Source organism: Phymastichus coffea, unplaced genomic scaffold (assembly GCF_024137745.1).
Source record: "Phymastichus coffea isolate CEN01 unplaced genomic scaffold, Cenicafe_Pcof_1.1 PCOF00013, whole genome shotgun sequence".
Lineage (NCBI taxonomy): Eukaryota > Metazoa > Arthropoda > Insecta > Hymenoptera > Eulophidae > Phymastichus > Phymastichus coffea.
Genome location: NW_026706824.1, coordinates 6,412,825 through 6,439,697, shown reverse-complemented (window position 1 = coordinate 6,439,697; position 26,873 = coordinate 6,412,825). Strand labels below are relative to the sequence as shown.

The window sequence follows — 26,873 nt, the reverse complement described above, 5'->3', positions numbered from 1 at the left end:
TAAAGTCTAGATATTAATCAAAGCTTTGATCTATGAAATAATTTGTTACTGATCTAAAATTGGTCCTTTTTTCCATAATATACTTGGATTACGAAGTGAAAGAAAGGAGATAATATTGATTATATTGTTTTTTATATTTAAATTAATATATTTCATATTAATGATTATCGCTTAAAAGAAAAAAGGTCTATCTAGAGTTAGACCTTTAGTACATTGGATCACTCATTTATTGTCTTACTTTTATGTCTACCAGAATGAATTCATAAGATCATTGATCATAAAACGTTAAAAATGATTTGTTTTAATGGGAATTTACGTTTATTTATATTTGATATTCAATTATAGCAAAATGGAGTGTTTATTCTTTATTTTTAAATTTTTGCCTACAAAATAAACTTATCTGTTTCATTATAAAATAATTCTAGCAAGCAAGATTCAATATATATTATGTCAAAAATTCAAATGCTTACGGTCAATACATAATTTAGTAGAAATTATTCTAACCTGGAGCTTTGACCATTGAATTCTTCCAATACATCTTGAAGCATTCCTCCATGCCAATTTGGCTCCAAATATCAATTCCGTTTCTGTTAACTGATACGAACCTGAAGAAAGTACTTCATTTTTTATATAGTTCCATCTTTGTTGATGTGCTTCACTATTCAATCTAAAAAAAATACTCAATGAATAAAGTACAAGTAAAACTTTACATAATTGGAAGTAAATATAGTATAGGTCATGGTCATGCCATAGTTGTTATAATTATTTTTTATGAAAATCGCATCTTTTATTTAGCTTAATGTGAAGTGATTCTTCTTATCCTGGCTATTTTCAGTACAAAAAACACTTCAAATGATTTTGGATAGTTTACCCGGACTCCAAAGTTGTAATTAATCGAAACGTAAGTGTTCCTACTCTTTTATGTTCAAGATAACATTAAGTTGTCTGACTTCTAGAAAAATATGCTACGATAACCTTGCCTCTCACATAAGAAATAGAATAAAGAGATTTTTCAACATATTTTGAAAAAAGTTAGTAAGCTATTTTTAAGAAGTTTATACCTTCGTCTTAACAGATTTTGTTCAAAAACTAATTTATATCTTGAAACATTTTGTTTTGTAAATACAAAAAAATAATTTATCCTAAAAGGGTGCAATTAAATCATTCCTTTGTTCTTCCATAAGGATAACATATTATTTATATTATTGACAAATTAGCGAAATTTTTTCGTACTGTCATAAAAATGCTTTTATTGTAATATTTTCTTGTAAAATGGCTAAATATCTAACAAAAGAAATGATTGAAATATTGTTTATTCTTGGTGAATGTCACTGAAATTATAAAGCTGTTATTCCAAACCATATAGAAATAGCAAATATTGTACGCATGTAATACAAATAAAATAAGAAATTATTATTCTTTAGACATACGTTTAAATCGAAATACTTAACGGTTCATTAATCTTAACGTACATAGTTATATACTAGCATTCTAAAGCTACTTAAACTGATAAAAGTCAACTCAAAATTCAGTATCGCTCTTTTTCTCGAAGCAAATACATCACAGTGTCTCAGTATCCTATAAAAATTTTGTGAAATGACAAATCTTTAATTGCACAAGACAGCATAAAACAAATGTTTGGTCCAAGTGATGGAGCTCTCCATACAATACAGGAAGCATGCGTCGTCATCATATGTGATACGTATACACCAGGACTTGTTTGGCGAGGAATTTTTCCTTTTTGATTCTCAAACAAGATTCAATCCCAGGCCCTTCGAGTTTACAGAGGATGAGACAGGATCCAAGATCGACGTATTCAGATACTTGATGTTGCAGATACTTAGGAAAAAAAAGTAAAGATGAATTTAAAAATTCCCACAGAAATTATCTGAATCACATTACATTCTTTAAACTTAACACAAAATGCATAAATAAATAATTAAGCTTTACAATGATTTCATGAAATCCTCATCATCACATTATACTAACGCAGTCACGAAAATCCATGGTGACATTTTTTATTTTTTATATTATTTATTCTGTATTTACTTTATCATGAAATAATATAGTAGTATTTTAAAGTTTACTTTTAGTAAATAGTAATTATGTTAAATTGAAAATTTCTTTTTTCTAATCAGATGGAATTCAGCTCTCTCAAATAAACTTCAACGTGTCGATATTTATAATGACATCTTTACTTAACATACTTATCTTCGATGCCATTTTATCGATGAAAATGACAATTTGCAACATTTAATTCTTATGAAGAGGCGAGATACGATCAGTCATACTTACATCACAAATGTGTTATATGATTTAGTTCTCTAACTTGTTAATAAGCCATGAGCACTTTTGTGGTACTTAACAAGGATCGTAACGCGTAATATATAAGTATTATGTCTGTATTTCAATAAAGTATCTGAACCAGAGTATCGTTGTGGAGAACTATTTTTTCTGGTGTAAGCCCATGGACTCTACAACGGTAATCACCGGGTTAATCACTTGCACCCTTCATCTTTCCCGACTCTGTTCGAAACTTTAGAGAGTGGGCATTTATTCCATAGCTTGTCGCCTTAGCCAGTACTATGGATGGAAAACTTACAAAAATTTAGGAGGTTTCTTATTCCTCCCCTCTAGGTTTAGAACATATTCCGAGCTCGTGCAGCAAGGCGACCGTAGAAGTAACGAGGAATTCCGTTCGTGACGTCGTTCCTAACTTATCGTATCGACGAAAACACCGACATTTGCTCATTGCACTTCAACCATGTCATAACAGGCATATTTATACTTTTCAAAAAAAAGCACATATTATATTTCTATTTAAAATATACTCTTACACACATATAATCTCTTTACATAAGTGATTGATGTTACATACAGCATATTTCATATGTATTCGACTAGTAAAAAAATCAATGTATTTGTTTCATTAATTTATTTATTTATTTTTTCTCTTTGAAACTTTAGTTTTACAATTTACTTTGTAAATTTAATTTTTATGAGAAAGAAAGAAAGAGATTGATAAGGAGAAAGATTAGAGTTTGAGACAATTGCATCATACAGTATAAACTCACATAGTTAAATTGATTACAACTGTATATATATGGCTGCCAGACAAGTAGAATTATAAATATAATATAATCGTTCCCATCAGTCATCTGAAGTGCATGATCTATTGGATAAACACTCTTAGATCATATGCAAGAGTCCCAGTCCCTCCCCCCGCCCGCGCAATATGAAATACGTTTTAAATAATAAAATTTATGTATTTATAATTGGATTTAATTTATTTATGCAATTTATTTACGTGTATACAGTGTAATGCAGATTTAGCTCAGTGAAAAAAATGAGCAGACACCACGGGGAATCGATCTCGCGTCCTATGGATCGATAGACGGTAGCCTTTAGCAACTGAGTTTCGGCTGTTTTTAGCTGATGATAGCTCTTATTGCGTATATTAGCTACACAGCCAAAAACCGAGTAGAACAGCATCCCCGCGTCTCCCTCCCCCCCGCCCTGAGTTTATCCGTATCTATGCGCGTGTTTTAATATCACGCGTTATCATTATTATATATATATATATATATATATATATATATATATATATATATATATATATATATATATATATATATATATACAGGGTCATTGAAAAACATATGTAACTAATAATTCCATTCGATTCGTCTCGAAAAATTAATTCAGAATTGTGTTCTTAGTTTTTCGATTAAATAAATAGGTAATTAAATAATTAGCTTCAAAGATCGGCCAATCAGCGCACAGCTTTAGAAGAACGGGCGCTTGGCGGCGAGCGCGGAACAGTGAGGGGGGGGGGCAGCGGCGCGCGGCGCCGCTGATTGCAAGCGATGCTCACCCCAATCGTGCAACACGGAGCTCCCATGTCTACATACTGATATACGTATTCATTGATTGAACGCGTATTAATAATAAGAACGGTTCAATACCGATTGACTAATAACAATAATGCACGTGAAAGCTTTTGTGTTTATTTTGCGAAATAGGTTATTTAGTATTCGTGGTCCTCGAATTCAAACTTGCTGTCTTACTTAAGAATTATGTTCATTTAATGCTGAAAATCGCTGTGATCGGCTACTACACCATTGCTTTTTTTTGCGTTTGAGAAAATTGAAATCAATAGGTAGAGGCGTACAGTGTGTTTCCAATTAGCTTGGTTATACGTTTTTTTAATATTAAGAAATAAAATAATAATAAATAAATACTGACAACCCTCGGCTGAAAATTCCCATGTGGGAAATTCACCCCTGATGTGTCATCACACTTGGAACAAAGTCTCAATTCGCTTGTGTGAAACGATTTACACTAGTCACACACAGGAAATCCATCCTAAAATTTCTCACGCGTGAGAATCGTATCACATCTGAATTTGAGACTATGGGTGAGACTCTAATAGGGCCTATAATAGAAGGAGCTTTAAATCTCCGATAAAAAACGCGTTTTGGCAAGTAGGCGGCTCGTAAACAAAAATGCTGTCGCTACGATGGCTTGCAGCAACTCGGCGCCTCGAATCAAGTAAGTAAAATTTGAATTTCAGTAATGATCATTAGTCATGAAATTATTTCCAGCACATAATAATTATAAAAAAATATCGCAATGCTGAAGACTAGATCTACAATACATTGCGCATTTCTGAAATATTATTATCAATCTAACGAGCAAGCTACAATTATCAAAATAGTTAGGATTATTGTAGAACCCATTAGAACTTTAAGTCGTAGTCTGGGAAGCGAAACGCGTTTCATAAAGTGCGTAAATGTGTGTACATCAATTTTTCTAAGTTGAATTAAGAATTATAAATAATAAAAAACTGAAAATTATAAAAGTCGTCGCCACTTTTCGGTGAAAAGAAATTCCAAAAACAAATTTCCATAATTTTTTTTAAAATCAATCTCTCGCTGCCCTGTTCCGCATGGTAACTTCACCGTTTAAAAAACCGACATAAGAAAGAAGATACGTAATGAGTCGAAGGTGCCAGGCTGCTCAGAGAGAGTAGTGGATGTGGCGAAGGTGCGGATTTTGAGAAGAATATACGAAACGCGGGATGATGCCGAGGTTTAGGCGAAAAGGGCAGACGTGCGCTAAGCTGCTCTGAGAAAAAGGTCATATATATCAGAGGCTCGGGGAGGAAAAGAAGACGAGCACGGTGCGGCCTTAGAAATAGGCAGGAGGAAGCTGGGACTTGATTAAGCAGGGCAGACGAGCGCAGTAATGACAGAAAATACGACAAGCGAAGCAACGGCGCTGGGAAGATAGCAGACGAGCCCAGTGCTGTTCGGGAAAAGTTAAAGGAGCTGAGCGCTGGTCTGATGAAGGCGGACGAGCCCCCAGTGCTGCTCTAAAAAGGAGCGGACGAGCCTAGTGTTGCTACGATAAAGGGGTATGAGTCCAGTGCGGAAATGTAAAAAGGCAGATTAGCGAGGGCACCGTTAAAAAGTGTAGACGAACGAAGGGCTGCATCTAGAAGGACAGACGAGCAGAAGGCTACGTCAGAATAGAACGGCCTAGCGGAGGGCTCTGTGATGTAGGGCAGACGAGCAGAGACCTAGGTCACAATATGACGAACGAGTGGAGGGCTGCGTCCAAAAGGGCAGACGATGAGAGGGCTATGTTAAACCAAGACTGATGAGCGGAGAGCTGTGTAAAATAAGACGAACGAGGGAGGGCTGCGTCCAAAAGGGTAGACGATCAGAGGGCTATGTTAAAACAGGCCAGACGAGCGGAGGGCTGTGTAAAATGGGGAAGACGGGCGAAGGGCTGCGTCATAAAAGGCAGACGAGCAGAGGGCTGCGTCGAAATTAGACGGACGGTGGGAGGGATCCGTCGGAATAAGACGGACGGTGGTAGGGATTCCTCGAAATTAGACGGACGGTGAAAGGGAGACGTCCAAATAAGACGGACGATCAGAGGGCAGCGTCATGAAAGGCCGACGAGCAGAGGGCTACATCGAAAAGGGTAGCCGAGCTGGGGGCTGGGCGGAATAGGGCGAACGAGCGGAAGTCAAGGCGAAATGAGACGGACGAGCTGAGGGCTACGTCGATATGTGACGGACGAGCTGAGGGCGGGTCGTAATAGAACGGACAAGCGGAGGGCTATGTCGGAAAGGGCAAACGAGCTGTGAGCTTGATGAAAAAGGGCAGACGAGCGGAGGGCAGAGTAAAATGAGACGGTCTGGTGGGGGGCCGTGTGAAACAAGGCGAACGCGCGAAGGGCTGCGTCTAAAAGGGCTTGCGAGCCGAGGGCTACGTCGAAATTAGACAGACGACGTGGGGGAGACGTCGAAATAAGATGGACGGGCAGAGAGCTGGGTGAAATAGGGCACACGAGCGGAGGGCTGTGTGAAATAGGACGGACGAGCAGACAGCTGCATCCTCAAGGGCAGACGAGCAGAGCGCTATGTCAAAAAGGGCAGACGAGCCAAGGGCTGGTTGAAATAGGGCAGACGAGCGGAGGGCTATGTGAAATAGGGCAGACAAGCTGAGGGCTGGGTAAAAATGGACGGACGAGCGGGGGGGTTGCGTTCAGAAGGGTCGATGAGCACAGGGCTATGTCCGTGTCCGAGTCCGCAGAAAAGAGTGCAGATACGTTGTGCTGAATGAAAAAAACGGCAGACGAAGCGGTTGCATAGATTGTAGCCAGTCGAACATGGGGAGGCCTAGCAAAAGATTCAAGCAGTGCGGACTCGAAAAAATTGGCGACGGAGCCCAGTGCTGCTTTAGTAAGGGATCAGTCGGAGTGAGGGTGCGGAAAAACGCTTAGGCAAGCGCAGTGCTTATTGAGCACATAAAAGCGAAGGTGCTAGTTGTAGACTAGACGAGCAGGGGGTGGCCTTGGAAAAGGGTCAGGCTAAGTCGGGCTCGAATAAGAAGGTGGTCGAGCCCATTTCTTCTCTGAAAAAGGCCAATCGAGCATAGTGTTAACTCGGAATGACAGTTAACGACGAGCAATAACAGAAGGCGGCTTGGGGACAAGATAAGGCAGTCATAGTAGGGTCTTAGGAATGGGTCCGACGGAGCAAGGGCGCGGAAATGATCCCAGACGACCACATTGCTAACTAGAAATTATGTTAAACGGAGCGGGTTCTCGGAAAAAGAGGATGGATGTGTTTAATGCAGGTTTGAAATAGAGTTAGACGAAGTTGGGTTCGGAAAAGAGAGCGGACGAGGCCATTCTGACTTGGAGAAAAAGTTAGTCGAAGCGGAGTCTCAAAAAATAGGGCGGAGCGAGCATAGTTTAAGAAGATGGGAAGGTAGAGCAACGACTCGGAAGAAAAAGCGGTCAACTTCAGGGCGGTCTCAGAAGTGTGTCAGACATATAGAGATTTGTGTGAAGGCCAGATGTGTTCAGTGCTGCTTGATAGAAGAGTCAGAGTCAAACATGGACTTTGGTAGAAAGGCTAAGGAGCACAGTGTGGCCTGGTTTAGCCGTAAAAGACGTGAAGATAATATTGAAAAGACAAAAGCAACGGGCGGAACAGGTAATGCAACTGACCAAAGGTAAGCTGTGGTATAAGTGTCAATGATCAAGAGTTAGACATAGTCGATGTTTTGGGAAATATGGGAAAGGAAGGACGAGAGCGGAAAAAAAGGTAGAATAACGAGAACGGTCTCACCACCCTACGCTTATTTAACCTGTCGTCAGTTGACATTCTGTCACCTCACCCACAATTATTTGTCTTGATTCCAGTTTTAGAAGTTGAACGAGTAAATTATCACTCTTCTTTTTAATTATTTATCGAATTACCTCAATTCTAGAAAAAATTTTTCATAAGTCCACTTATCCATAACTGTTTGTGATGAACTCAGTGGTGTATGAAAATTTAAATAATTGAGGCCCGTATTGAGAACAACCAAAACAGCTAAGGGATATGATTGAAAAAACAGATTTATATAACAAATCATCTTTATTTACACAGAGTATAACGTTTTATCGAATTATTCGAATTTCGTCTAATATTAGGCTGACTAGTTTTTAGTAAAACATTAGTAGAAAAGAAAAAATATAAAAAACATGTAAATTCATATCTCCCAATCCGGATCGTTGCCAACGTCGTCATCATCTTCATTCATACTATCATCAGCCTCACCGCCTTCGCTGCCATCATTTTCACCATCGTTGTTCATATCATCATCATCATCTTCTCCATTTTCATCATTGCCATCAACATCAACATCATCACCATTCTCGTCCTCCTCCTCAACAACATCATCATCACCATTACCACTATCATTACCATTACCACCATCATTACCATTACCACCATCATCACCATCCAGGCATTGTTCGAAATGCCCCCCCTGTTGCTGAATACACAAAATAGCTCTACGTCTTATCTGATGTGTAGCTGCATGTATTTTTTCGGATTCTAGCAAAACGTCTCCTATCCACGCATATATGGTATTGTATTTTTTGTGACAACGTGAGCGAAGCGAGTCATACCGTACAAAGAATTGCAGTTTGATAATTTTACCATATTATTTACAAAAAGTAATATTTATGTTAGTATTTTGATCTTTTATGATTGCATTTGTTCTATTTCGTTTTTTCTCTTCTACGTGCCCACAATCTTAAGGCTACTAAAGGAAAATTTAACTGAAAAATACGTGAGGAATTGTATACATTCGTACTACGAAATAAAGTATCAGTGCCTGATAATTTTTAAAAACGGCGAATGAACATCTCGCTTCACAAAAAATTATTGCTCTTAAATAGTCTTTCGCACTTATAGTTGCATATACGAACTACATTTTCTTCGTGATTTAGATTAATACTCATAATAATGTATGAACTGTAAATCAGTTTTGACTTTATCGTCCCATTGTTTAAGTGTGTGTGGCGGACGTGCTTTATCTGTTGATCTACTTGGTTAAAACTTTCAGTTTTTCCCCAGCATCAATAAAATAATTTAGTTCAGCTGTCGCGCGGCTGCCGCTTAACTGCCGCGCCGAATTTCGATTTTTATGGCGCGCCCGCAATAAATGAAAATTGCTTTGCGCTCTCACTAATCCCTTGTTATTATCGACAAAACACGTCTCATCACTCTGCTTTCCCGTTAGTCCTCAGCTACCCTTTTCACGGACTTCGTGGGTGGGACTTACCTTCCCCCGATGCCCAAGGGAAGCGTCTTCGCTGAGGTATGCCGAGTGAATCGTCACTCACGCTAGAACTGCCGACACGCTTACATCTCTACTCTCTGCGAGATGCGCGGTCTTTGCGTAGACTAAGTCTCTACTATTAAGTATTTGTAGTAGTTAGTCTACTTTTAATAAAACATCAAGTTTTCCTTTACACTTAAATCATCGCTATATTTATTTAATATATTCACCCACCAAACGGACCTCAATTGGTGACTCCGACGTGATTTAAAAGGGTGAACGCGGTGAAATGAAAACTTTTACGTAAAATTTTTTGTGATCGTTCAGTGTTTGTGTATAGTATAACCAACGCTTGTGAAAATGACTTTGACCAACGGTGTCGAAGGCGGTGGTATTTCCGGACAAGTAGTGAATGTACACGCAGCACGACACTTTCGTGCGCCGCCATTTATGGAGAACAAAATTAAAATGTGGTTTTTGCTAGCCGAGGCACAGTTTGTCTCCTGCTCTATCACAGATGACAACCTCAAGTATTGTCATACCCTCTCGAGTTTGACTGAAAAAGATATTGATCAAGTCGAAAATATCCTGGAGTCTCCGGCGGATGAAAACAGGTACACAAACCTCAAAACGAAAATGATCGATCGTCTCACCGAGTCTGACAGTTCGCGAGTCCGCAAGCTTATGGAAATCGAGCAGATGGGTGATAGAAAGCCTTTCGAGTTTTTTTGCAGTCTCAAGTTGCTTGCCACCTCAAACACTACCGAAGACTTCATCATACAGGTATGGAAAACGCGCTTGCCGTCGCAGTTGCAGACAGTCTTAGCAGCTTCTAGCGAGACGGACGTGGCGAAGATTTTGAAGCTTGCCGACGCTGTGCATGAAGTGAAACCCACGACGAGCAAATAGGTCAACGCTGTCGATGATTATTCTGCACTGTCTGAGCAGATCAAGCAGTTGGCTATGCAAGTATACGCGATAGCACAAGGACATGGTCGTAGCCGCTCACGTACACGCGGCGAGCAGCAGATCGGAAGCAAACGCGACAATACGCCAGCACTCGGTACAAACGACCGACTATGCTACTACCACCGAAAATTTAAAGAGAATACAACTAAATGCCGCAGAGGTTGCACGTGGACAGGAAACGATGCGCGCCGTCAGTGAACATGGCGAGCACCGACGGCTGCACGTAATGCCGAGTTTACGTCAAAGACTTTAACACAAACAGATTTTTTCTCATCGACACCGGTGCTGATGTGTGCGTGTACCGGCGGTTGCAATCACGACGCTCTCAGGAAGCTCGATTATAATCTGCTTAGCAAAAACATGGATGATGCATATAGTGCACCATATGGCCAGCCGCGAGGCTGGCCAAGTCACCTTGTGCAAAAATCTTTTGTCAAAGCGGCGGACGGTAGTTGTCTTCCTTAGCAGAGAACGGAGACTCCTCAAACAAACAACTTGTTGTTTTAGGCGAGGACGTCGAAACTTCTCTCTTTTGTGTACGGGCATATACAAATGCTGAAGTACAAAATGCGTCACCGATTGCCCTCGACAAGCAACTAATGCTAGTCGACCCGAAGTGAATGCAATGTATATTTGAACGAAGACTTGCAATCACAAGTGCGGATGTGTGTACCTTCACGCGGTGGGGCTGAAAACGCTGTCTCTGTAAAGAAACAGTAGGCAAAACACACAACGCTCGCCCTCAGGGCTACAGGCCAACCGGCCAAACAAAACAAAACAACACGGACCATAACAATACGTGGTGAGGTGCGGCCTGTAAACGCCCAAACATTCAACGCGGAGTCTACCACACCCCAAAAGCTCAACTCGAGCCCAGAAAAGCCAAAATCCGGGAGTCACTTGAGGGGAAATCTCTTGGGATTGTGGTACCGCGCGCCCTCTTAGAGGACGGGAGACCGCTCCGGAAGCTAGTTGCAGAGGGCCAATGGTCCCGGCAATCCGAATTTAATTCGGGTAGATAACAAATTCTCCCTATCGACTGGCAATCGGTAGGTGCCACCACTGTGGGTAAAGAGTCGCGGCCGTGGTCATAGCAGCCACCCAAAGTTCTTTGCCTCGAGCTCCCGGAGTAAGGCCCAACACCAATTGTGCGAGAGAACAGTCCATTGGGCCGAGTAACTCTCGATGACTAGAACGCACTACGGATGCCAAACCCTTAGGAAAAATGTTTCCACAGAAGGGCAGCATCCTTCCTGCTATGGAATTGACTCAAGCCCTAATAGCTAAGCAACTTTACAATTGAACGCGAAATTAGTGGCTGTCAGCTCTCTTTGAAAGCGAAAACCGTGCACTGATTGCCGATCAAATCCAGTGCTGCTAAAGGTGAACATAGGCTAAGATGACAGAAAAGGTGAAAACCCGATATGCTCACTCAAGTGCTACTTTGGTTACAATCCGTCAAATACCTAACCCTGACCAAGACAAGGTTTGAGCAATATCAAACATAGCGTGGAATTAAACACGCCTGTACATTCATAAGTAGTTCTAAGTTATATCATAACTAAATTAGTTCTAAGCCGTTAACTATAATTTAAGCAGTAATCTTAAGCAGTAGTATAAGAATAAGAAAGTTACCGATAAATCAAAAATCAAAAATTAAAAATCAAAATCAAAATAAGAATCAAAATTTAAAATTAAAATCAAAATCGAAATAAAATGAATTCAAACAAATTAAACCAAACAAAGATCAAAACACATAAAAGAACTAACAACAAGTTAGAAAGCTAGAAAAATAACTAGCTCAATCAACTGTAAATATACTAGAGCCATGGAAAACCATGGAGAAATCCGACAAGGTAACAATCAAAGCTCAAAGTCAACACACACAAACATACTCACTGCTCGCACTTGAACGCCGCTCGAACGCCACTCGCTTAATCTTGAACGCGCACGTTAACGCTAAAACGAACGATCGAAAGCCATACTTCGGAAACGCCACTAGCGATTCCAAGGAGGAGATATAACTAGACATTGTGTTGTACCTCAAAAGCGAAATGGTCAACCATTCTAGGTATAAAAAGGCGAGGAAACGTAAGCAGGAGATGACCGTTGAGAAACCAGAGCACTGTTCTAACTCTCCGGTATAAACTCAGTTTCCTTCGCAACCAATCAAACCAGACGAAAGCAAAGACGATTGCCCACCAGTTAAGAGGGTTAGTTTGAACGGACAACAAAACCCCGAACTGGGCCAGAAGTTGAGGATCATACAATTGAACCTCAACAAAAGGCAAGTAGCCAACGATGAGCTGGGAGAAATCATGACAGACAGAAATCTTGACATACAGGTGGCACTGGTGCAAGAACCATATCAATAGAATAACACGATTTCAGGTATGGGCAGCATCGCAGCTATTCATGGATCCAAAAAGGGTGAAAAGATTCAAGTTGCGATACTTTACAATCCGCACAAAGTCACCGCTACCAAGATTTCTAATCTGTGCGACTCCTATTGTGTTTGCGAACAAGTGGTCGGAGCCTTTGGTGAAATTTACCTCGTAAGCATCTACTGCCAGTTCAGCCACAGAAGGAAGACCTATCTTGACAAACTAACTGAGACTCTGAAGCAATTGAAAGGCAAAAGAGTCTTAGTTGGAATGGATGCAAATGCCAAGTCAAAGATCTGGTCTAACACACAGGACAAGAATGGAACAGTCATTGAACAATTCATAGACCAATTTGGGCTAATAGTGGCCAATAGAAGGGACCAACTTCCAACGTGCCGTAGCACGAGGGGCGAGACGGATATCGACGTAACTTTACACACGTCGAACCTGTCAAACCTCTTAGCTAGATGGGCGGTGAAAGAATGGACCACCAGTGACCACAGGCCCATAGTGATTGAACTGGATTTTGCCTCAAAACCAGCCAGACTCATACAAACCGAAGAAAGATTAGAACCAAGGTTTAACATGAGAAAAGCTGATTGGGAGAAATTCGGGAGACTTTGTAAATTCGAGAAAGAGAACCTAGCTAAACTCCCTTTAAGAACCGCTGAAGACATTGAAACTTATGTTTCAAAATTTGAAGAGGTTGTGATAAGGGCAGCAAAGGACTCTATTCCATGAAAAATAAGAAGAACGCGCTCTCAACCCTGGTGGAATCCTGACTTACGAAGTAAGAAGCGAGCGATACAAAGACAACAAAAAATCTCTGCTCTGAAAAACAAGGAAGGACCGAATATAAAACAAAGGAAATCCCTCCAGAGATCACTTGAAAAATTGAGTCAAATGAATTCCCAATATGCAACGGCTATTAAAAGAGCCAAAAGCAATAGCTGGCGAGACTTCTGCACTATTGAAAGCGAAAAGAACGCTTGGGCGTATCCATACAAACAAGCATCCAACAAAGTCAGAATCTCAAAAGCAATGTGCACGGTTAACCGTAATGGTTCAGTTACAAAAGACTGGAAAGAAACAAGCATGACTCTACTAGAAGGATTAATGCCTGATGACGACCCAAGCTGCGAAAACGATGCACATGCAGAAATTCGCAGATATATGCGGGAGGTTCCAACAACCGACGACGCAATGCCTTTCCTAACAAGGGAAGTCGAAATGGCCCTTAGAGCGAACTAGGCAGGGAAATCACCGGGCAAAGATAAAATAGAGTCCGAGATGCTTGTAAACGCAAAACCATTACACCAGGAACTGACGCGACTTTTCAACGCCTGCTTAAAATGCGGAGTGTTCCCCAGAAGATGGAAAAGTGGAATGCTAATCACGTTACTCAAAGGGGTTGAAAAACCCGAGAACGAGATTAAATCATATAGACCCGTATGTTTACTCCCTATTGCGGGGAAGACACTCGAGAGGCTTGTGATTCAAAGAATATCCAACATTCTTAACAGCTCGGACTGGTCTTCGGAAGATCAATTTGGCTTTAAAGCAAATAGATCTACAGAGGACGCCATTAGAAGACTACATGAAATAGTAGAAGAGGCAGAATCTGATCCGTCGATCAAGTACGTAGTCGCTATTCCACTGGACGTCTCAGGAGCATTCGACGCCTTATGGTGGCCAAGCCTGCTTTCCCAATTGAAAGAAAGAAATTGCCCGAAGAACATCTACAAGCTCCTCCAGAGCTACTTCAGTGATCGAGAGGTGGGCATATATGCTCACTTCGAAGAAACACTGAAAACAGTGACGAAGGGGTGCCCACAGGGTTCAGTATTTGGACCGGTCGGCTGGAATGTCATCTTTGACAAACCACTTCGGGCAATCAGGGATGCAGGATACGAGGTACTAGCCTACGCAGACGATGTACTTTCCATCATTAAGGCAAAGACACGCATTGATCTTGAAAGACAAGCCCAAGAAATCATTAATATAATGATGAACTCGTGCAAGTCTGACAAAATGAAGTTGGCAGTGGAAAAGTCAGCACTAATATGGCTTAAAGGCCAGCTAAGCGAGAATAGGAACCCTACAGTCAAAATTGGGAAAGACAACATTAGAACGAACAAATCAGTCAAGTACCTAGGAATCACGATCTCGAAGGGCTTCCGATTGGAAGAACATACTTGAAACGTGGTTCAAGACTGTAATAACACCTACTTCAAGCTAAGTAAAATAGCAAAAGCGAACTGGGGCCTAAAATTCAGTTCCATGAAAAAGATATATAATGGCTTCCTACTATCGAAAGTTACATATGCCGCTGCAGGCTGGTGGCAAAGAACTAACATCAAACAACAATCTGCTTTAGAAAGATTGCAACGATCAGTTCTTTGCAGAACACTCAAAGCCTACAAATCGATCTCTCATGAAGCGGCGCATGTGTTGGCAGCCTCTCGACCAATAGCTCTAGAGCTCGACGCAAGAGTTGCAAAGTACTGCGTCAGGAAAGGGAAATCGACTAAAATGCACGGCATCCAAATTAAATCCGAAGAACTTCGATCGGGCAGACTAAAAATCTCGAAAGCCATACAACTCATCAACGATGAAATCGAATGGCAGGAGAGATGGCAGTCAGCCACAAATGGCAGGAGAACGTACTGCTACTTCCCAGTAATCAAGGACAGATTAGAGAAGAGGTGGCTAAATCCCAATCACTACACAGTCCAGTTTATGACTGGACATGGCGCTTTTAAGTCATACCTCCACAAAAGAGGACTATGCGAAGACCAACTGTGTAACTGTGGGGAAATAGAAAGCGAAAGTCATATTCTCTTTAACTGCGAAGATATAAGGGAACTAAGGAAGCCATTAATAGAGGCCGTTGAAGAGGAGGGCCTCATATGACCCTGCCCGGAAACGGCCCTAGTATCCAGCAGGAAAATCTACAAAGACTTTGAAGACTTTGCTAGAAAAGTCATAGAGCCCAGAGAGGGAGCACCTATAACAAAGAGAAAGCGCAGAAAAATAGTCACGAACTATGGTAGAAAGACGCCGCCTCTTACAAGGTCCCTGACCAAAGGACAAAAACTCCCACAACAACCTAATTTTTGAAACTTTGAACGCAGACAAGCTCATAAAGCTTGAAAATTTTGAACGGTAATTTTTGAACATCAACTTCAGAACTAAATTCTGAAGTTTGAATACTTGAACGCGATGAACCCCGTTATGACCCAAAGACAGAGATTTGAACCGAATGCGTGGCATAACAGGCAAGAATATTGAAAACTGCCTGGGGAGTCGCCTTGTCGGCTAGACGAGACCCCGCCCTGACATAACAGTCAAAAACCAAATCGAAAGAGCAAACATCAGTGTCAGCCAAGCCATAAAACCATTATTTGGAAAACGAGACCTGACTTTGGGACAAAACGGGGTAATAACAACCTTTCGAATGACGGATACCCACCAGTGTGAGCGAGGATGACCGAAACGCAATGGGGAGACGTACCTCGGTATGTCGAAACGATGGACCTGTGAGTCGTGGGAGAAATCCCTTAATACAGGTACGCAGGGTGGGATGTTTTTCGAACGCGAGCGCAGGAGGGGAGGCTTAGTTGGTTGATCGTCTTAGGAATTTCCTTTGGCTGTCCTGGCTGAGTCTCTCTTCTGACATCCCAAATTGGGTTGGCCTCTGCGGGGTAGTGGTACCAGGTCAAGCAAATCTCGTAAGATTTGTATGCTGCGTGCTTCCGACGCAGTAGACGTCGGGGCAACTAGAGTCCCGTCGCGCCCAAACCGAGGGTCAAGCCTTTAGTTCCGCTCTCCTTGAGCGTTGAACCTTGAAAAGATCGGTACTCCTCTCGAGGAGGTCGCCGCCTTAGATGAATAAGGTTCCGACTCGCTGTGTGCGTCAGGGATGTCGCAGCAAACTTGACTTCCGGATCCCCAATGTATTTGAAAGCGAAGGGGTGAAAGACAGTGGGCTATGCCAACCTGTTGGTGCCCAGTGAGAAGGGTGGTAATGTTTTTATTTATTTTTAAAAAATAGGAAAAGTGTGATAACACACAAACACTAACTGTGTGCGTGTACCAACTTTTTGCGGCGAACGGATCAAAAATCAATACTTACGGGTGTGTGCCTTTCAACTTGAACTTGTCTCTACATCGCGAGTTCAAGTGGCCCTTCATTATTGCCGATGTAAGTGCCGCGATAATCGGCCTAAACTTTTTGTCGCACTTCGGTTTATTGATAGATCCGAAAAATAAGACTTTGATCGATAAAACAACCTGCTTATCAACGCGTGGATGCGTCAGCAATGGTAACGAGACAGCCTCCGTAAAAACTGTGACCGGTGAATCGGAGTACTATAAGCTCGTTGCAAAATATTCGGAGTTCACGCGACCGCCGATTTTTCGTAAAGGATTAATTAAGCGTCGAGTGCAGCATCACATAAAGACCACGCCCGGCCCACCTATACACGCCAAGCCTCGTCGTCTCGACACCGACCGTCTGAAAACAGTTAAGACTGTATTCGACGTGTGGCTGCAGCAGGAAGTAATACTGCCTTCCCAAACCCCTGGTCAACGCCTATCCACGTCGCAGCCAAGAAGGATGCAGGCCTACGACCGTGTGGCAACTACCGCGCTCTCAACGCGCGCACCATCCCCGACAGGTATACCCCACCGCATATCGAAGATTTCGCGCAAAATCTCCAGGGGAAGAAGGTATTTTCGAAAGTTGATTTAATCCGTGCTTTTAATCAAATACCTATAGCGCCCGAGGATATCGAAAAAGCCGCGCTTGTAACGCCTTTTGGTCTATTCGAGCCTACGATGATGATGTTCGGGTTAAGTAATGCAGCACAAACATATCAGTGTTTCGTCGAAGAAATCGTTCGCGGATTAGACTTTGTATACCCGTACATCGACGATTTTTTGATCGCGTCTGAAGACGAGGAACTACACTTTGAGCATCTTAAGGTTTTATTCGATCGCTTTTTGAAATACGGCGTCGTAATTAACGTTGGAAAGTGTGTTTTCGGAGTAAGCGAAATCACTTTTCTCGGTTTTTCGGTCAACGCTGAAGGCATTAAGCCAATGAAAGAACGCGTTAATGATATTTTGAAATTTACTTTGCTAAATTCTATTAGAGGTTTACGTCGATATCTTGGAAATTTCAATTTTTATCGAAGATTTGTTCCTCGCGCTGCAGAAATCTTGCAACTTTTGAACGATCTCTTGAAAGGATCGAAAAAAGGCAAAGGATCAAAAAAAGGCAATGAGCCCGTCAAGTGGACCGAAGAAGCACGCGCCGCTTTTACGAATTCGAAAAGCGCTCTCGCGAACGCCACTCTACTCGCGCACCCCGCACCTAGTGCGCCCATTAGTATTGTCGTCGACGCTTCGGACTTTGCTATCGGCGGTGCACTGTAGCAACTCGTGAATAATGCGTGGCAACCACTCGCTTTCTACACTAAATCATTAATGTCAATCGAACGTAAGTACAGCGCGTATGATCGCGAGTTATATGCTATCTATCGCTTCGTTAAGCGTTTTCGACACATGGTTGAAGGTAGACCGTTGATGATTTTTACTGATCATAAACCGATAACTTTTGCTTTCCGTCAGAATTTAGATAAATGTTCTCCGCGTCAATTTAGACATCTCGACTACATTTCACAATTTACTACTGACATTAAGCACATTAAAGGCGAGGAAAACGTGGTAGCCGATGCATTATCACGCGTTGAAACAATTGCATCATCAGTAGATCACGACTCACTTGCTTCCGCTCAAAAAGCCGATCTAGAACTATGCGAGTTCCTCAATTCAGAAAAATACGTACTTAAACTCAAAAAAGTGTATTTTCCGGAACAAAACGTGCATTTATATTGCGATATTGCGACCGATGCCGTACGACGCTTCGTACCTGCGTTTCTACGCCATGCCGTATTTAATTCTCTACATAGTCTATCACATCCAGGTATGCGCGCTACTCAGAAGCTCGTCACTTCACGTTTTGTTTGGCCGTCGATGACCAAAGATTGTAAAGCATGGACGCGTGCCTCCGTTTTGTGCGAGCGATGCAAAGTTACTCGACACGTTTCCGCGCCCGTTCAACAATTTGAGCAATCAGCTAATCGATTTGAGCACATTCACATCGACATTATTACAATGAGTTACAGTCAAAGTTTTCGATACTGTTTCACGTGCATCGATCGCTTTACTCGCTGGCCCGAAGTTATTCCTATGGCCGATATGGAAGCCTCTACTGTCGCGAAAGCTTTGCTGTCGACCTGGATCGCTCGCTTTGGCGTTCTCGCGCGTATTACAACCGATCAAGGACGCCAATTCGAATTCGCACTATTTACTGAATTATGTAAATTGTTAGGTACGAAACGCATTCGTACGACAAGTTATCACCCGTAAAGCAACGGTCTGGTAGAAAGGCTCCATAGACAACTTAAAGCCGCTATCAAATACCACGACGGTGACGATTGGGTATCCGTTTTACCGATTGTTTTACATGGCATCCGTTGTACCATTAAGGAAGACCTCGGAGCTGCGACAGCAGAGCTCATTTACGGCGCCGGTTTACGCCTTCCAGTGGAATTTTTCACGACAAACATTGATCAAAATCCAACATCTAGTTTCGTCGATAACCTGAAAAAACGCGTCAATGATGTTAAACCTTCACCCGTACGTCGACACGGCGAGAAAGAAGTATTTATTTTTAAAGAATTGTCAACTTCGCCGTATGTTTTTCTACGTAACAACGCCGTCCGCGGCCTGTCGGAAACTACCTACGACAGCCCCTATAAAGTCATGATACGGGCGCAATGATAAATCCTTCTTAATTGATATTAACGGTAAAAAGGTACGCGTAATTATCGATAGACTCAGGCCCCTTTTCACTGTAAGTAACGACGTAGAAAAATTTGTTGAAAACGAACAACGGCGCACCGAAGACGACGACGATTATGACATTATAATCGAATGTGACCGCGATATTGTCACGCCACCGATTCAGGCTCCTTCTGCACTTGCTAATCAGCCGCAGCCAGAACCTTCGAATGCAAACGGCGATAACAATGTTGGACCTAAACGCTCTGGCCGTAAATTTCGATTACCAGACCGCTTTCAAGCTGGATTTAAGTAGTCTAAGCTTATTATACGCTTATACATTTTTTTTTTCTTCTTCCTTCTCTTCTTTTCTTATATATGCGCTGATATCTCATTATGTATCTTTCACGTATATTATTTTTTTTTCTCTATTTGAATATGTAGCGTTATCACTGTTCAAACTTTCAGTTTTCCCCAGCATCAATAAAATAATTTAGTTCAGCTGTCGCGCGGCTGCCGCTTAACTGCCGCGCCGAATTTCGATTTTTATGGCGCGCCCGCAATAAATGAAAATTGCTTTGCGCTCTCGCTAATCCCTTGTTGTTAGCGACAAAACACGTCTCATCACCCTGCTTTTCCGTTAGTCCTCAGCTACCCTTTTCACGGACTTCGTGGGTGGGACTTACCTACCCCCGATGCCCAAGGGAAGTGTCTTCGCTGAGGTATGACGAGTGAATCGTCACTCACGCTAGAACTGCCGACACGCTTACATCTCTACTCTCTGCGAGATGCGCGAAGTAGACTAAATACTACAAATACTATTAAGTATTTGTAGTAGTTAGTCTACTTTGAATAAAACATCAAGTTTTCCTTTACACTTAAATCATCGCTATATCTATTTAAAATATTCATCCACCAAACGGACCTCCATGTGGATAATCTGAAAAAGCAATTCGAACGAACTAAATAACGTTTTCATTAATAATTGTTTATAGACCTATAAATAGAAATTTTATTTCGATAGAGAAAAATTTTTTTGTCAATCGCTAGAGATCGTAGACTGTTTTTTTTTATAAATCATAACTAACGCACCCAATGACAAATTCACGTATGAATCCCGGTACGGAGACCCCGTATTCCAAAATAAACTGCTAATCCGATTAAAATTTCCCTATGTGTGTGCGTGTATTATTGGAAGAAAGTTTATTTTTATTATACTCGTAATAATATACATTTTTAGATATATCTTTTTAACATTTTCGGTTTTCCGAACGCAAAGATGCGACTTGGAGTACCATTGCTTTTTGAAGTGTGCGCAGAGTCGCGTCTTCGAGCAGGGGGTACAGAAGAAGTGTTTGAAAAATGCTTAAAAAATGTTTATTATTAAGCGTATCCTAAAAATAAATTTTCTTTGAATAGAAGACGCACACGCATAGGAAAATTTTCATGGGATTGATTTTTTTTAAAATATGGTGTCTTTAACTATTCAAAACACTTACCTTCCCGAGCCACATGCGGATTTTCATGAGCCCACTGATGCTCATTGTGCTGATTAAACATTCCCTTCCGTACGTATGTTGATTCGTCAGTCCAGAGAATTCGATCCATAAATCCTGGATGAGCATCTATTTCATTCAGCAAGAATTGACAGAACGCAATACGGTTCTGGGCATCTCTTTCATCTGTTTTGAGAATGTATAAGTAATATTCAAAATAACCATCGTGTATAATTATCTATGCTACTTAGAAAAATTGAGAGATTCTATGAATGCGAATTAACAAAATTTCTTGATTAGAATTTTACATAAGAGCTTAGTTTGAAAGCTAAAAAAAACCTTTAAAAAATCAAAAAAATTTTCTGACAAATTCGAGTTATCGTTTCTAGCAACTAGCAGTTCAGTTTTGCAACAAATTATACCATAATGTTCTGCGATAAATAATACTTGAAAAACACGTATCACATTGTTAAAAGAATTATTTGAAAGTCAAAGAATATCAACAAAGAAAATTCCATACGTCGATCGATCCACAGGCGAAAGTTTTCCTCCGAATTCCTCGACAATCCATGAAACGTTTTTTTCAACTCATATACGTACGTGACTTTAATATAGTTTTCTTACGAAGAATATGATGGCGAATTTATTTTCATGAGTTCGCCCGTATCCTTCATTCAAATTGAAAAGCTTGCCGAGTTTACGCTGTTATGCCGGGTACTAATTTTCTAAAACCAAGTTACGTCTTTAAGCATTGTTGTTTACATGGGTTTAAATCTTCTGCTTACAAATATATAAATACGCGCCAATCATTTTCCGACGAATTTTTGTGGTGGCTAGTATGGATGGGTACGTGACATTAATATAAAAACTTTCTTCTTTCGCAATTATTTTTATTTGTAAGTTTTTCCACAAACAATTAACACAAAAATAGCATGTACCCCGGAGAGGTGCTCATTTGTTTTTACTTATTACTCACTATGCATAGCCCTTTTTTCCGAGCCTGAATCTATTGCAAGGGCAGTCTGCGCTAGTCTTAAGTTTATTACAAAACTCCGACTTCGCCTGCATTTCCTCTGAGGCCACACTAGGCTTCAGGATGCAGCCCACCGCTCTATTTCACACAGCCCTCCGCTCGTCCGTCCTATTGCACACAGTCCTCTGCTCGTCCGACCTGTTTAACGTTGATGTCCGCTCATCCGCCCTATTTCACACCGTCCTCCGCTCGTATGCTTTTTTCGTCGTAGTCCTCTGCTCGTCTGTCTTACATAACGCTGAACTCTGCCCGTCCGTCTTATTTCGACGTCTCTCTTTCACCGTCCGTTTAATTCCGACGCTGCCCTCCGATCGTCTGACTTTTGGACGCAGCCCTCCCTCGTCCGTCTTATTTCGATGTCTCCCCCTCACCGTCTGTCTAAATTCGACGCAGCCCTCTGCTCGTCGGCCCTTCATGACGCAGCCCACAGCTCGTTTGCTCTTTCCAATATAGCCCTCCGTTCGTCCGTTCTATGACGACCCGCCCTCAGCTCGTCCGTCACATTTCGAGGTAGCCCCCAGCTCGTCCGTCTCATTTCACCTTGATTTCCGCTCGTCCGCCCTATTCCGCCCAGCCCCCAGCTCGTCTACCCTTTTCGACGTAGCCCTCTGCTCGTCTGCCTTTCATGACGCTGCCCTCTGATCGTCCGTCTTATTTGGACGTCTCCCTTTCACCGTCCGTCTAATTTCGAGGAATCCCTACCACCGTCCGTCTTATTCCGACGGATCCCTCCCACCGTCCGTCTAATTTCGACGCAGCCCTCTGCTCGTCTGCCTTTTATGACGCAGCCCTTCGCCCGTCTTCCCCATTTTACACAGCCCTCCGCTCGTCTGGCCTGTTTTAACATAGCCCTCTGATCGTCTACCCTTTTGGACGCAGCCCTCCCTCGTTCGTCTTATTTTACACAGCTCTCCGCTCATCAGTCTTGGTTTAACATAGCCCTCTCATCGTCTGCCCTTTTGGACGCAGCCCTCCACTCGTTCGTCATATTGTGACCTAGGTCTCTGCTCGTCTGCCCTACATCACAGAGCCCTCCGCTAGGCCGTTCTATTCTGACGTAGCCTTCTGCTCGTCTGTCCTTCTAGATGCAGCCCTTCGTTCGTCTACACTTTTTAACGGTGCCCTCGCTAATCTGCCTTTTTACATTTCCGCACTGGACTCATACCCCTTTATCGTAGCAACACTAGGCTCGTCCGCTCCTTTTTAGAGCAGCACTGGGGGCTCGTCCGCCTTCATCAGACCAGCGCTCAGCTCCTTTAACTTTTCCCGAACAGCACTGGGCTCGTCTGCTATCTTCCCAGCGCCGTTGCTTCGCTTGTCGTATTTTCTGTCATTACTGCGCTCGTCTGCCCTGCTTAATCAAGTCCCAGCTTCCTCCTGCCTATTTCTAAGGCCGCACCGTGCTCGTCTTCTTTTCCTCCCCGAGCCTCTGATATATATGACCTTTTTCTCAGAGCAGCTTAGCGCACGTCTGCCCTTTTCGCCTAAACCTCGGCATCATCCCGCGTTTCGTATATTCTTCTCAAAATCCGCACCTTCGCCACATCCACTACTCTCTCTGAGCAGCCTGGCACCTTTGACTCATTACGTATCTTCTTTCTTATGTCGGTTTTTTAAACGGTGAAGTTACCATGCGGAACAGGGCAGCGAGAGATTGATTTTAAAAAAAATTATGGAAATTTGTTTTTGGAATTTCTTTTCACCGAAAAGTGGCGACGACTTTTATAATTTTCAGTTTTTTATTATTTATAATTCTTAATTCAACTTAGAAAAATTGATGTACACACATTTACGCACTTTATGAAACGCGTTTCGCTTCCCAGACTACGACTTAAAGTTCTAATGGGTTCTACAATAATCCTAACTATTTTGATAATTGTAGCTTGCTCGTTAGATTGATAATAATATTTCAGAAATGCGCAATGTATTGTAGATCTAGTCTTCAGCATTGCGATATTTTTTTATAATTATTATATGCTGGAAATAATTTCATGACTAATGATCATTACTGAAATTCAAATTTTACTTACTTGATTCGAGGCGCCGAGTTGCTGCAAGCCATCGTAGCGACAGCATTTTTGTTTACGAGCCGCCTACTTGCCAAAACGCGTTTTTTATCGGAGATTTAAAGCTCCTTCTATTATAGGCCCTATTAGAGTCTCACCCATAGTCTCAAATTCAGATGTGATACGATTCTCACGCGTGAGAAATTTTAGGATGGATTTCCTGTGTGTGACTAGTGTAAATCGTTTCACACAAGCGAATTGAGACTTTGTTCCAAGTGTGATGACACATCAGGGGTGAATTTCCCACATGGGAATTTTCAGCCGAGGGTTGTCAGTATTTATTTATTATTATTTTATTTCTTAATATTAAAAAAACGTATAACCAAGCTAATTGGAAACACACTGTACGCCTCTACCTATTGATTTCAATTTTCTCAAACGCAAAAAAAAGCAATGGTGTAGTAGCCGATCACAGCGATTTTCAGCATTAAATGAACATAATTCTTAAGTAAGACAGCAAGTTTGAATTCGAGGACCACGAATACTAAATAACCTATTTCGCAAAATAAACACAAAAGCTTTCACGTGCATCATTGTTATTAGTCAATCGGTATTGAACCGTTCTTATTATTAATACGCGTTTAATCAATGAATACGTATATCAGTATGTAGACATGGGAGCTCCGTGTTGCAAAATTGAGTTGAGCACCGCTTGCTGCTTCGCGCTCGCCACCAAGTGCCCGTTCTTCTAAAGTTGTGCGCTGATTGGCCGATCTTTGAAGCTAATAAGCCGACAAGGAAAAAAACCGAGAAACCAGACAGTACGTTCCCAAAGATTTTTGGTGCGCTGAAACCGAATCTGACCTCAGAATTGCTCCATCACCCTAGGTTTTCGAGAAATCCTAACCTAAAAGTTCAAGAAACACGATTTTTCACTATATTTCGCGTAGTATTACGTCGTAAGCCAATTTTATTTTACAAAACGAGTAATGCTATCTCAAAGTACTACTCTTACCCTTCAAAACCCTTTTTTCAGATTTAAAAAATCTTTTTTTTCCATCGAGATATCGTAGATTGAATTTGAGTAATTTAGCGATTTCGTTAAGCACGAAATAGTGGTGAATTTCCAAATAAGGGGTTATAGTGTAATTATATGTTTTTCGGATCATTGAATCCAAATTTAACGTCAGAATGACTCTATAATCTCAATTCCCTTAATCCTAGAGCCCCATAACCTGCAACACTGTAACCCCTGACCCTCATACCCCAATTTCCTCAACCCTCGAGCCTTTGACCTGCAAAGCTATAACCGCCGACCCTCACACCCCAATTTCCTCAACCCTCGAGCCCTATTACCGCAACGCTATAACCCCAACCCTCATACCGAAATTCGCTACGCAGAATACCTCAAGCCTCCAAATTATAATCAACCGCCGAGCCCTGCAAGTCTGCAACCTCAGACTTCTTTGCCAGAATTTCCTCAAACAGCACTTCAAGCTGCTATCGTATAACCGTATGTTTCTACATTTCAATCCCTTCAATATCCAAGCCTTGTATTCTACGCAGCTTTCAATTAGTGTTTTAAATCTCATTTATTCAGTTTGTGAGTGTTGCATCTGAATATCTGCTACCCTACAGTTTTTCACTTCTTTTTTTTATGAAAAAGCTGTCGTTTATCTTGAAATGAACGTTTAAAAGATTTGCGTCTATGATGATCTGTCAATGTATCGTGTCGGTGTAGAGCCCAGCAATAGTCAGCCGTCATGCTCTCATTCCATCTACCTTAATAATGTTCCTCTTTGTTTCTGAAATCTTGATGAAATCTTTCACCCATTTCTTCACTGAACGCCCCAACATTGTCCGAAAAGTATTCCAAATGTGAAAACAAAAAGTGTATTTTCAGGCTTTTCAAACACCCTAATTTTTGAAAAGTTTAGCATTGTCGACACAATAGTTTTGTATTCAGGGTCGCGGTGGTTTCCGAGAAAATTCTCGGTGACACTTTTGAGACTTATCCAAGCATTTCTCTCATTAGTTGTCATTGTCAAGAGGAATTCATCATCTTTCATAAGTTCTCGAATGTCTGGCCCTACAAATATGCCTTCCTTAATTTTCGCTTCAGACAATTTAGGAAATTTGCCCTGAAGATACTTGTAACATTCGCCTTACTTATCTAGTGCCTTGACGAATTGCTTCATCAAGCCCAGTTTTATATGGAGTGGAGGTAACAAGATATGTTTAGTATCAACAAGGTTCTCATGGACGACATTGTGTCCCAGAGACTCAAAAAACAAGGGTGCTTCGTATTTCCAGATTGCAAGCCAACTAATATATTGATCATCTTGAAATCGCCACAAACGAGCCATTTGTGTTCATTGTAATTGATTTTCTCAAGAAGAAATCGAAAGTTATCGTGAGACTCTTTCATCACAGTGGAATGAGCAATGGGATTAGCTGCACACTCATTCCCATTGTGCAGAAGTACTGCCTTGAGACTTTGTACAGATGCATCCATGAAGAGTCGCTAGTTCTCTGGATTATAACCTCCTTGTACTCCATATAAGCTGATGAGATGCTTTATATCGTTGCAGTAAACAAGGTTATCCACACAAGTAAAATATGGCCGAAATTTAATATCTCTCTTCCTGTAAATGGAAACTTTTGTCTCAGGTAATAAATGATTTCTTTCTTTTAGTCTTGAAGCTAAGAATTCTGAAGAATCTTTCGGAAGATTCAAATCACGGATCAGATCATCCAAAGAATTTTGGTCGAAAAGTTTGAGCTGTTCTGAGTCAGAAAAATCTTCTTTATCACTACTGCTGCTTTTGTCTGTTACCGGAACTTCTATTGGTTGAAGTTTTTTTGGCTCAGAATAAGAATTTTTTTTTCTTTCCATTTTTCCATACTGAGCTACTGTTACACTAGAAACGTTCGGATAAAAGAGAGAAGCTTTGTTATTATGATTAAAACCTAAAGTATCATATTTACAAAAGTAACAGTCATCA

At 41.4% G+C, this 26,873-nt stretch overlaps 1 protein-coding gene across 1 annotated transcript in view; it reads right to left on the bottom strand.

The window, feature by feature from the left end:
- Positions 1–26,873, bottom strand: part of LOC131673221 (nitric oxide synthase-like) — a 1,857,253-nt gene that overhangs the window by 1,457,793 nt on the left and 372,587 nt on the right. Inside the window, exon 3 of the mRNA XM_058951052.1 lies at positions 505–667. Within this exon, the coding sequence (XP_058807035.1) occupies positions 505–667 (163 nt within the window). The remainder of the gene's footprint in view (positions 1–504; positions 668–26,873) is intronic.